General features: G+C 40.4%; 1 protein-coding gene across 1 annotated transcript in view; it reads right to left on the bottom strand.

The window, feature by feature from the left end:
• Window positions 1–787: 787 nt before the first annotated feature.
• LOC148121145 (amidophosphoribosyltransferase) overlaps window positions 788–12,319 on the bottom strand; it is a 36,720-nt gene continuing 25,188 nt past the window's right edge. Inside the window, exons 6-11 of the mRNA XM_087908941.1 lie at window positions 11,117–11,189; window positions 9,429–9,580; window positions 8,907–9,034; window positions 7,506–7,727; window positions 4,858–4,978; window positions 788–2,953 (exon numbers count right to left, since the gene is read on the bottom strand). Of these exons, the coding sequence (XP_087765067.1) occupies window positions 2,757–2,953; window positions 4,858–4,978; window positions 7,506–7,727; window positions 8,907–9,034; window positions 9,429–9,580; window positions 11,117–11,189 (893 nt within the window). The 3' untranslated portion in view covers window positions 788–2,756. The remainder of the gene's footprint in view (window positions 2,954–4,857; window positions 4,979–7,505; window positions 7,728–8,906; window positions 9,035–9,428; window positions 9,581–11,116; window positions 11,190–12,319) is intronic.

The following is a 12,319-nucleotide window of genomic DNA, read 5'->3' as shown; positions in this document are numbered from 1 at the left end:
TTAAAAACTAACCCTACAAAGAAATTTTTAACTTCTCTCTCTGCCTTATTTTTTCAGGGTAGTGAGGAAGTTCCTGGCCAGCCAGTAATTGCCTGTACTCGTTTGTGCTCGCAGTAGAAGAGTTAACCTTGCATTTTGCAGTTGGTCCACACTGCTTTCTGGTGGTCTCCCTGGGTTGGGGGGGGGGGGTCGTGCTCTGGTTACAACACCCAGTGAACCTCACCTCTTAGCCTCTCTTCTTCAATAGGTGCTCTGGTGTTTCAGTCTCTGGCCGACTACATCAGAACTGCCTGGCCCGATTTCTTGGGCAGATTCAGAGTTCTTATTCCCAGAGGCTTTCAAATTTTTCCAGCGAGGGATTAAAGTATACACTTCTAAAAGGGTACCTTTGTATTGGTTCAGGTTTTGAATGCATTTTATTAAAACCTTTCCATTTGCATGGCTTTAAGAAACTCTTAACTTGCTAACAGCCTTTAACCCCTCATCCTTCAGATGTCTGACTTTTGTTTTTTGTTTTGTTTGTTTGTCTTTTGAGATAACATTTCACAACATAGCCCATGTTGACCCAGAACCTCCTGCTTCCTGCCTTCCCAAGTGCTGGAATTATAGGCCCATATCAGGCCCAGCCATTTCTCTATTATTGTAAGTGTTATCATTCACGGTTCTTGTGTTGGGTTGGTTTTCCCCACCGATTAAGCTGGTGCCAGGTATGATCGAGGCTGCCGTCTTCATGGTGTTTACCAAAAAGTACCGATGACCACAATTTTTTAATAACGACACATGTAAACATAATTATTACATATATTTGTCACCAAAAAAGATCACAAAAAGGTTAAAAAAAGGTTTACATTGGTTTGTGACATTAACTGTGTTCAAACACATTTTTTATATTTTTTCAGCATATCGTACTCTGAAACGAAGTTATATACATTTAAAGCAGACAAAAGAAGGCTTGAAACTGGTAAAAAAAAAAAATGTTAATTTAATTCATACCAGAAACTTGTGAAATAAAAGGTTACAATGAAGAAATAATTAAGAAAGTTGTACAATTATCAAACGACCACAACATCATTTCCCTTTATAAAAGTACCCCAATAAAACAAAATAAAAACTATGGAAAACACAAAGTCAAATTAGAGATTTTGGTTTTAATACTTTCCCTGAGTTTCTTTTTAAAACATCGAATTTAAATAAGGCCATTTTAAAACTGACCTAAAGCCTTACCCTCCAGTCCACCATGAGTAATGCATTTAACATACAAGGCTCCACCCACTGAAACAGCCCTAGGGCTATACAAAGTCAACCTGCCTGCACCTGTCAGAGGAGCACTGTAGACACCAAAGCACATGACCTTAAAGTATTAACAGTTTATCTTGCCTTGCTATTATGTAACACATGAGACTGTATAACAAATGCAGACCAATAATTTCAGTTATTAATAAATACTATATTTCTAAATGGGTTGGGAAACTACAGCAATTTTGGCAATAATATAGAAATAAATGTTTTTTGCAAGTGAAAAGTCTTACACAAATATGAGTTAGTAAGCAAATCACTGCAACCCTCTGAGTCTGCATCATAAAGAAATTAAAACTAAAATCTCACTAGACCTAACAAAACAAAGCAGAAAAGACCTGATTATCAGCTGACTGACACTTGGGTACAGGCAATCTAATTCCCTAACAGTAGCTGTCTTAGCCATTAAACAAACCGGCCCCTAGTATGTTTCTATTTGCTCAATTTCAATCATATGTCTGTATGTATACAAGAATGCATGACTGTAAACAACCAAGCACTCAATTCAGACAGCCAAATCTAATCAAATTAAGGACAAAGGCTTACTTGGAATTCAAATTTTTCTTTTCTACTTCCAGTGTACTAAGTTATTTGCTAGGCTTGTATTCTAAGGTACTAAATATTATCAATCACATCTTCGAGTCCAAGTGTAGGAAAAAGAAGGCCTCATATATTTTTCAATCATGGTGCATCCCAAAGAGAGATGGCAAAGGTCTGCAAATCTGAACATTTCCCTCCATCCTATGAAACTGAACATTTATTTAGCAAAAGCTAATGATCATGCGCTATTAAAACATACGGGTAAAATGATACCTCTAAACACCTACGTATGGCATGTACTCACTCACGTTCCTACTGTGTATTAGATGCATTAAATAAATGGGGGCTCCGAGGCACAGAAAGACACTTTTCATCTTCAGGCAGAAAACCCAGATTGTCCTTGAACCCAAGAATTCTCTGCCTCAGCTTACCAAGTAGATTTTATTTATTTATTTTTGTTTTGTTTTTTGTTTTGAGTTGTCCATTAGTCCCCAGAACCACAAATGTGTGTGCTGAGGAGCGGGTGGCCACACCGACAGACTAGACTACAGATTAGATCTCTGTGAGGCACGAGGAATTCAGATTTTTCATGAACATGATAAAGCCCCTTGTCCTGTGTATATCACACATCCCTAATCTAACCTCTTGCAAACCCTTCAAGTATGGACCTGGGAAATACCGTTCACCTCCTGCCTTCTCCTAGGTGAAAAGTCAATCCTTGTATAAAAAATCCGTACATGTTATATTACATGTAATCACCATGATTCAATTATAGCACTTTAGTAACCTCAGGAATCCTCAGAGCTTATAAAGGTATACACACACAAGCAGGTGGTATCTCTTTTGTGCCAACTGAGTAACAGATAGTATGTAAACCACTTCTTGATCACTTTCAGTCTCAAGGAACTCCGTCCAGGCAGCTACCATTCCAGTTCCACAGGGTACTGCCCAGTGAGGCAGGCTGTACAGTGTCCCGTCTTCTCAAAACATTCCAGACCGTTGCCATTTTCTTGAATTGTAATATCATGTCTTTGCACTTTCTGCTTCTTGAATTTGATGTCTTGTTGCACAGATGAAACCAGTCCTTCCACCGACAGATACATGACACTGTTTGCTCCTGCAGGAGGAAAGGGAACCGTCACGAGCTTTTTCTCTAGGGAGGAAAACACGCTCTACCCCAGCACGGCCACAGAAAGCACCGTTTACGTCAGCATGGAAAGGTCTCCTCTTGCTTTCCTGAAAAGGAAGCTGGATGTGATGACTTCTAACCTAGAATCCCAGTGTCTTGGGAAGCAGAGACAAGATGATCTCTAGTTCAAGTCACCCAGGACAATTCCAACCTTTAAAAGGAGAGGGAAAGACCTGAGAATGAGGCCTGGGGATAAAATGCTTGTTAAGAAGCAGGAGTCCCTGGATTTAATTCTGTGTGTGTGTGTGGGGGGGGGTCAGTCTGGGGTAGAGATCTGATTGTGTGTGTGTGTGTGTGTAGTCATTTCTCTTCTGATATTGCTTTGATCAACATCTAATATAAAATATTATATAATCTCTAATATAAAAAATGCCCTAGCACTTTTACTTTTTAAAATAGTGTTCAATGTCTACTTAACATATAATGAAAATAACTTTTATAATTCAGGGTTTCACACTGATTTCTATGGCTCAGCAAATATATACATACATACGTACATGTGCAGACAGTCCCATATACATACATACAAAGAAAACATACTGTACCGCCATCTACTTCTGTGTAGATTTGGAATAGCTAACAAACACTGTGTATAAGAAATACTGGTGGCAAAGCGGGAGTTCAGAACAATGGAATTCTGGAAATAATGCAATTATGAGGAAGACCCTCACAGGAGTTTCCCATACAGGCAGTATCTCGACCTGAGCATGAAATTTGGATTTTTATTTCTAATTATTAATGATGTAGTCCACATATTTTTTTCTGAGTATATTATTTCCAAACTGGGAAAAGGTAAAAACCATTGAATAAAGTAAATAAAAATAATTTTGAAGGAAATTCACTGCACACAACTCTGTATATGTATGTATAAAAATAAACTGTTTTGCTTTGAGTTATCTGTAGTGATTTTTTTTTAAAGAAATGTCTGTAGCCATGGCCTTGAACTCAGAGAGATCCAGCTGCTCCTGCTTCCAGTGTTGGAATTAAAGGCATATGCCACCACATATAGCAGGAACTGAAATCGTTATGTTTAAATTATTTCTAAAAGACAAGTTTTGTTGCTATTGAAAATGACTTTAATCCCAATGTGCATGTGTGCATGCACATGTGTGGACGTGTGTCTAAGAGGCCATGGTTAACTGGTATGGGATGTCTTCCAGTATGCGGTGAATGTTTAATTATTATTGGTTAATAAAGAAGATGATTGGTCAATAGTTAGGCAAAATATAGCCAGGCAGGAAATCCAAGCACATACAGGGAGAAGGGCAGAGTAAGGGAGACAACATTCAGCCACCCAAGGACTACATGACAAGAAACCACCAGTAAGCCTTGGGCCACACGGCGATACACAAGTTTATAGAAACAGATCATGTAGTTGTAAGAGCTAGTTAATAAGCCTGAGTTAATATGCCAGTTTGTAATTAATATTAAGCCTCATGGTGGTTATTTTAAAAGAGGCTGCAGGAGGACTACGGCAGGAGACATGGGGGATGGACAGAACGGAAAATGACAGGACAGAAAGGCTCCATGTACAGTGAAGGGTCTCTGAGTCACTGATTCCATTAGTCTAGCTGATCAGCTTGCTCTGGGTATACGGTCTCCACATGCTGAACTCTGCAATCACAAAGGCACCCATACCTACCCAGCAATTGTGAACAACTCTGGTCCCCAAACTTGTGGTGCAAGAACTATAATGCTGAGCCACATCCCACCAATCAAATTTATCTTGCAAATCAGCTTCTTATTGCTGTTTTACACTTAAATTTTAAGTATACTTAAAATTTAAATCAAACAAACCAACCATTAAAATCAACAGAAATTTTAATACCTACCGAGGTATTCTGCAAGATGATCAAATTCTGGTTTATTGGCTATCAGCTCTTCTTTGGTGGGTATATTTATTCCCATGAAGCAAGGATATTTTATTGGTGGGGAGGCGACTCGAATGTGCACCTTAGAAAGAAATCATGTACTCACAGTAAATTAATTATACATACTCCATACCTATAAAACTGTCTTACTGAACATTTAATTAACAACATTAGCAACAAGGTAAACCATAGAAATCATTTCACTGAATAGGTAAATTTTTCATTCTTTTAAAAAAATTATTAGATATATTCATTTTCTATTATGTGTTGAGTTTTTGCCTGCATGTCTGACTGAGCACCATGTGAGTGCTTCACGCTCAGTGGCCAGAAGAGGACATCAGTCCTCACTTTCGTCAATGATGAACATGGAAGTACAAGTCAAACCCTTCCCTCTCCAAAACTTGATTTTCGGTCCTGGGTTTCACTGCAGCAATAGAAACCTGAAGTAAGGCACAGGAGACTAAAGGAATAATATATAACATTAATTTAGAATTATTATATTGTGAAAAATATTTGGGCTTTTTGTTTTCTTTTGAGTTAGTATTATCAGCACCTGAAGCTGGCTTTAACCTCTTCCTGAACCTCCTGCCTTTACCCACAATGTGCTGGATTATGGATATGTACCATCATGACCAGAAAACAAATGTTTTAAGACAGCATCTTACTCGGTACCCTTGGCTAACCGGGAACTCTCTATGTAGACCACGCTGGCCTTTAACACAATGAGCTAAACCTGGCTGTGCAATCTAGTACTAGGATTAAAAGGATGCACTCACACACCCAGCCTCACAAATGTTCTTAATAGCATCTAAAATGCTGAAACCTCTTTTAAATTACATTTATTTATTTACTATTACGTATGTACACACTTATGCAAACCTGTGCCTTGTTGCCCATGTGGAGGTCAGAGGACAACTCATGGGAATGAGCGTCCTCAATCCACTGTGAAAGCCCAAGGCATTGAAAGGTCTGCAAGAGGCAGAAAATGCCTTTGCAAGCTGGGCCATCAGTCAATCAAAAATGCGGAAGGTTTTCAATTAATTTTTATCAGAACCATCATCAAAACATTATTCATGAGAGGGAAATCCTTATAGGATCTCCTCCCCCCGACTTTTTTTTTTGACTGGCCTGGAACCTTGTCTCCTGAATGCTGGAATGAGTGTGTGCCCCCGAGCCTGGCTAGTATATGTTTTCTTAAATAAAAATGGCCAGAAATTAAAATTATTCTTTGGTCTGTAGGCTCCAAGGCAGACACTAATAGCATTAGAACAATAGGAATGACCCATATTGCAGCAGAGTATGCAGGTGACAAGGTGTGATGTCAGCGAGCAGTGGTTATTCACTGCAGAGAATGTCTCGTGAAGGGCAAACTTTAACACTCAGCAAACCGCACAATAAACAGATCTGCTGTCATCCGGGCCGTGCTCTATCACACAGCACAGGGAGAGCATATTTACTGTAACCTGAGAGCCTTAGGATTTGTGAACAGTGGAGTCACCAGCTATATTGATCTGCTCTCTTTGATGCATCAGGGCTAGGCATGATTTTGTTCTGTCTAAAAAGGCCGAGATGACTGGGAGGTGGTTGCGAATGCCTTTAATCCCAGCACTCAGGAGCAGAGGAGCCAGCTCTCTAAGTTTGAGGCCAGCCTGGTCTACAGAGTAAGTTCCAAGACAGGCAGAGCTACACAGAGAAACCCTATCTCAAAGAAGGAGAGAGATGAAAGACCGTGAATGTGGTAGACAAGGTCTCCTATCTGGATCACTAAACTCTTTCTTATCAGTTTTTCTTCTTATTTATATGGTCATGAATTTCCCCTTGGTGGTTTATAACTAATTAGAATAAGGCAGACAATCCCAGCATGCCTTTCTCATTAAGCTAAATCACTAGGAAAGCAAGGAGTTTTTCAGCCTTTCACACAAACACTTCAAGGCCACTGTAATTTCTTTACCCGCCAGTTTCAATACTGTGTTTTTGGAAGTAGAGAGGCCAAAGGAAAGAGAACAAGAGGACTGACTGGTGGGAACAAACAAGCTTCTGGATTAAGTTTGGCATCAATTTTAAAAGACATAGTTAATGATGACTCAAAAACAATGTTAACAACCTTCAATTTCTAAAAGCTACAATATATAAAATTTAATAAAGTGAAGTACATGAAAACAAGATCTCCTATAACATGCAACCAAGCATTTAACACAGCAAAAATAGATACATGCTTACCAATCCTTTTTAAAGTTCTATTTTACAAAAGATAAAGTGATACTAAACTAATTTGGATTAAATTCATTGTATTAGGAATTGGTTCTGTATCTTCAAATAGAGAATACAGCAAATATTCTTGATTTTGTTTTTTCTACTTTTGTTACATTTTAAAAATTTTATTTAAAAAAGTGTTGTTTCCTATATGTTTAGCTTTAATCTATTAAAGATTAAACTTCATTTGGTGTAAGAGTAGCTAATCCATGCTCTCCATATTGCTGCTCAGGTATCACAAAGCCATCTGAGAAGCAGAGTTAAATCCCACAACTATTCACTGGATACCGTACACTTTGATGCCAACATGGCTTGGTTGATTTTGGTGCCACAAGGCCTGTTTCAACATTACTCACCTCCTTTGCCCCGGATTCTTTGAGCAGTCTTATGATGGGTGAGATGGTATTGCCTCTCACAATCGAATCATCTACGAGGACAACTCTCTTGCCTTTAAAGTTGTCAGTCAACACGCCAAATTTTTTTGCAACACCAAGTTGTCTTAACCTCATGTTTGGCTGAATGAAGGTTCTTCCTACATATCGGTTTTTACACAGCACCTCCACATATGGCAGTCCACTCTGGGAGAAGGGAAATAAATGCACTGTTAGTAGCAACACTGGACTGAGAGGATGCCTTTCAGCGACAGGAGGCATTCATCCATTCCTCAAGGTACCCATTGCTCTAACACACACTCGTGATTTCATTTAGAAGCTAAGTAAGGATGCTCAACGACACCACTAAATACTGCACGTATTCATGATGCCATCCTGGAGCTGGTCTCACTATGTATGCTGCCCAGGCTGGCACACAACTCACAGCAGTGTTCCTGCCTCGACTGCTGCAGTAGTGGGATTGCAGGGCTATGCGACCACAAGCACTTCCTCCCTTTTCAAACAATGAGTGAGGCCAGAGACTGTCAGGTAAGATGCCAGACCTCTGAGTAACGCCATGAAGAAGAGTCAGAATCAGAAAAGAACATTCCATCCCAAAAGAAAGGAAGAAGTGCCGTGGAAACCCACAAAGTCATCATAACAACAGATTAAAATGCTGAGAAAAAGATGGGCACATCACCAATAAGAAGTTAGACAAACCTGAATATAGTGTGCACGTGTGTGTGTGTGTGTGTGTGTGTGTGTGTGTGTATGTGAGACAGAGAGAAAAAGAAAAGAGAGAGATGGGAAAAAAGAAAGGGGAGGAGGAGAGACAAACAGGCCATAAGGGAAAAGACAACCAGGGTAACGGAGGGCAGGTGACAGCACAGCACAAAGGCTGTGGACAAGCCAGAGACTGCAAAGTGACAGGAAGGGCGGTGGGAAAGGGATGATGAAGAACAGGGTAAAATGACAAGCGTATGAAAATGCCACAGTGAAACTCATTACTCTGTATGCTGCTCAAAATTAAAAATGACGGCCAATATTCTCATCTTTAGGTGAATAAAAACTACTACTTGTGTGTGTACGTGTGTATGAACGGGCATGTGCACACCACAGAGCTGCTACGGAAGTCAAGGTACTTGGGTCAGTTCTGTCCTTCCACCGCGGGGGTCTTAGGAAGCAAACTCACGTGGTCAGCCTTTACCCACCACCCAGTCTCTCAGCCCACAGTTGGTTGAAAGAAACGGCTAAAAATTCTTGAGCAGGAATCAACATTAGACCCCAACATTTCCTTCTTACATTAAGTTGGTGAATTTTCCCGTTCTAGTCCACATGTATTTGAAAGACAGAAGATCAACTCACTGAATAATTAAAAGTCAATACCTTGGCTGCATACCCAAGAGCTGCAGGTGTAGCCGACTCTGGAACCGTGCTAACCAAGTCTGCCTCCACAGGCGCTTCAATCGCCAGCTCCTGGCCACAGCGGTACCTTACTGTATAAACCATCTGGCCTGGAATGTTTGCAAGAGAAATCAGATTGTCTTAACTGAGAACAATATCGCTTTCTAAAAAGCTGGTTCAGGGATTTTATAGATTGAACAAAAAATACAGATACAGTAAAGTAGAAAAACATAAGCCGAGAGATTCAATTGTGTGATATGTACAAAATTCCACCTTAAAATGTATCTGAAAATTATACCCTTTTAAAACTAAAAGAACCAGAATCTACAAGTTAAAAGTGATTATGATTTGCAGCTCAGTGACATATTCATAGCTTCCCTTCAGCCACATGCTTCCCAAGTGCCACACCAGCCTTTGACCAAGAACTGTCATGGCCAAAAACTGTCATATTTCAATGAGATAAATGAGATTTATATAAAGAGTCAAAGAAAAAAAATGACTTACCTTCAAATATACTGTCTGGTCTTGCAAAATAAACATATTCAAAGATACAAAAAGCCACTGGGTCTCCTTCAGACCTTGGAATTGTATCAAGAGTTCTGACACCATGTCTGGATATTTCTACAATTTCTCCAGGCTTGACTTCATGGGAATATCTTAGAACAAACAAACAGAAGACATCTGTGAAACCTATCATTTTATACGATGAGTATATACTAATTTTTAAGAAACAAAAGAAAAGACTGTAACTCTGCTACGCTTAAAATAGAAAATGTTAAAAATAAGGGACTTATATTTTATCAATAAAGGGGCCATAAGTACTCTTATTCGTGTGCCCCATTGACAAATCTTGACAGTGTATACAATATAATCTATAATATCACTTCACTCTAAAAGTAACTGTGTGTTTTTTGAGGAGTAAAGATTAATTCTTTTTGCTGTTGTTGCTTTTTGGAGACAGGGTTTCTCTGTCAGCCCTGACTCTCCTGGAACTAGCTCTCAGAAACCAGGCTGGCCTTGAACTCTGAGATCTGTCTGCCTCTGCCTCTGCCTACTGAGAGCTGGAATTAAAGGCATTCACCATCATGCCTGGCTTACTTTATTCTTAGGAGCATGACCTAAAGAGATGGTAAATTGTTCAGCACGGTTAAGGACAGTTGATCCCAAGTCTAGGACCTGAGTTTCATTGCTGGAGCCCACACAGCAGAAGGAAAGAACTGACTGTCACAACTTGTGCCCTGGTCTCTCCACAGGTGCCCTGTGGCACTCACACCCCTTCAGCACACAAAATAAAGAAATGTAAAACAAACAAATAAGAAACCTCTCCCCAGCCTGCCCCTCAGGTCCTGCGATTACACTGCAACCAACTTTCCCTTGAGTGTTGAGTGTTGGGATCTAAGCTCAGGTTCACATGCTCAGGCAGTAGGCACTTTACCAACAGAGCCTTCTCCCAGCCCAAGTCCCTACTTTGGGAAATAAGTCTTCAGCCATTTTGGTAGAGGTGCCTGTCGCTAAGTCTAAAGACCTGGATTTGATCTCTCGCACCCACAGGTGGGAGCAGAGAAATGACTCCTGCTACCTTCTGACCTCCAATGTGTCCCTCCCCACAACTAAATAAATGTCGCTATAAAATCAACAAACTAAATTGTCTGAGCTGGGCACTGTTGTCCTAGTCCTAGGAAGGTGGAGGAGAATTGCCACAGACTCCAGGGTGGCCTGGGTGAGGGAGAGACCTAGAATCAAACACAAGCACACGCATACGTAAACAAAACAAAACAAAAAAAATCAAATCAAGTTGGAGACTTGTGGCATTTTGGAAGACAGTATTTTCAGAACCAGAGAGTGGCACTGGGACTTTAAAGTCAGCACAATTGCTATGGACACAATTCACAGGTGCTTTCTTAGAGCAAAGAAAATGGTCATGGAAATAATACCCATCACCTCCCTTTAAAAATGATAATTCCCAAACTCATTTCATTTTCTCTTTTTTTTCTTTCGGGGTAGGGGAAAGTGTTTCGAGACAGGGTTTCTCTGTAGAGCCTTGGCTGTCCTGGAACTTGCTTTGTTTGAACTCAAAGAGATCTGTCTGCCTCTGCCTCCCTAGCGCTAGAATTAAAGGCATGTGCCAGCACCACCTGGCCATACATTTCTTCACTTCTTTAATTTGGAATAATAAATAGGATACAACTTACCTTGCGCCAATAGAGAGAAAGTTCCCCGACTCAGAAGATACCACCCATCCTGCACTCTCTGAAGATTTCTTCTCTATAAACCATGAGACAATCAATTCAGTCACAGGGTCCAGAAATGTCTTTGTTTGCTGTTTGCTTTTTGTATGGTGCTCCCAGAATAGAAGCCCAGACAGATTCTTGCACATCCCAGGAAAACACTGCATTAATCTGTTACATCCCCAGTCCCCACAAGGAAATTTTTAAAAGAGGTTTGCAGGCCGAGACAGCTCACCGTGGGTCAAGAGTGAATTTTTCACATCTCTCAACTGGAGATCAATCCCTGGGAAGCACATGGCAGAGAAGAAAGGACTCCCACGCTTGAGAATGAGGTCCTCTGACCCCACCCCCATGCCACTGTCATTTGTGTGGATTCAAACACAAAATTGTAAAATAACTTTTAAAAAAGAGCTTAAAAAAGGAGAATATTTCATAAGAAGAGCTAAACATCAAATATATAAATCTATTATTAGCATCACAATAAAAGCAGGTGGTTCCAGTATAAGATAATAAATAATACATGATTCCCAATAACATTATGATGTGGTTCGAATAACACAGGCGATACATCACGAAGAAAAATCACTGCACAAATAAAAAGGTTAGGCAAAAATATGAACTGGCAATTCAGAGAAAAATGGGAACACAGTATTAAATGCACTAAGGAATCAGACACAGCCCGGAAAATACACTTTAAAACTAAAACCAGGACCTTCGAGTGGCTCTGTGAGGGAAGTGTTTGCTACGTGTACACGAGGGGCTCACTTTGGATCCCAGTGACCCGCCAAGGCTGAGCGTGCCAGAAGTCACATGGAATCCCACCGCTGGGAAAGACCCAGAGAACTCACTGCCAGCCACCACTGCTGAGAACGGTGAGCTCAGGTCTTAGTGAGATCCCATCTCAAAAAAGGAAAAAGCAACAAAAGACGATAATGGAGTTGATCTCTGGCCTCTCAACAACACACGCATAGGCAAGCACACCTGCATGCATACATATATGTGAATGCCTCTACCCCATGCTCACATCTTTAAAAAACATCAGTAGCTAGGGCTAGAAAGCTTGCTGTGAAATCATGAGGACCAGAGTTCCCATCCCAGCACCACATAATAAGCCTGGCATCCTGCACATCCCGGTAACTCCAGCTAAGGTAGGCTTCAAGCAACCTC

Source organism: Myodes glareolus, chromosome 8 (assembly GCF_982192425.1).
Source record: "Myodes glareolus chromosome 8, mMyoGla1.1, whole genome shotgun sequence".
Lineage (NCBI taxonomy): Eukaryota > Metazoa > Chordata > Mammalia > Rodentia > Cricetidae > Myodes > Myodes glareolus.
Note: the sequence above shows the minus strand (reverse complement) of the source record. Positions and strands in the feature narration are given on the sequence as shown.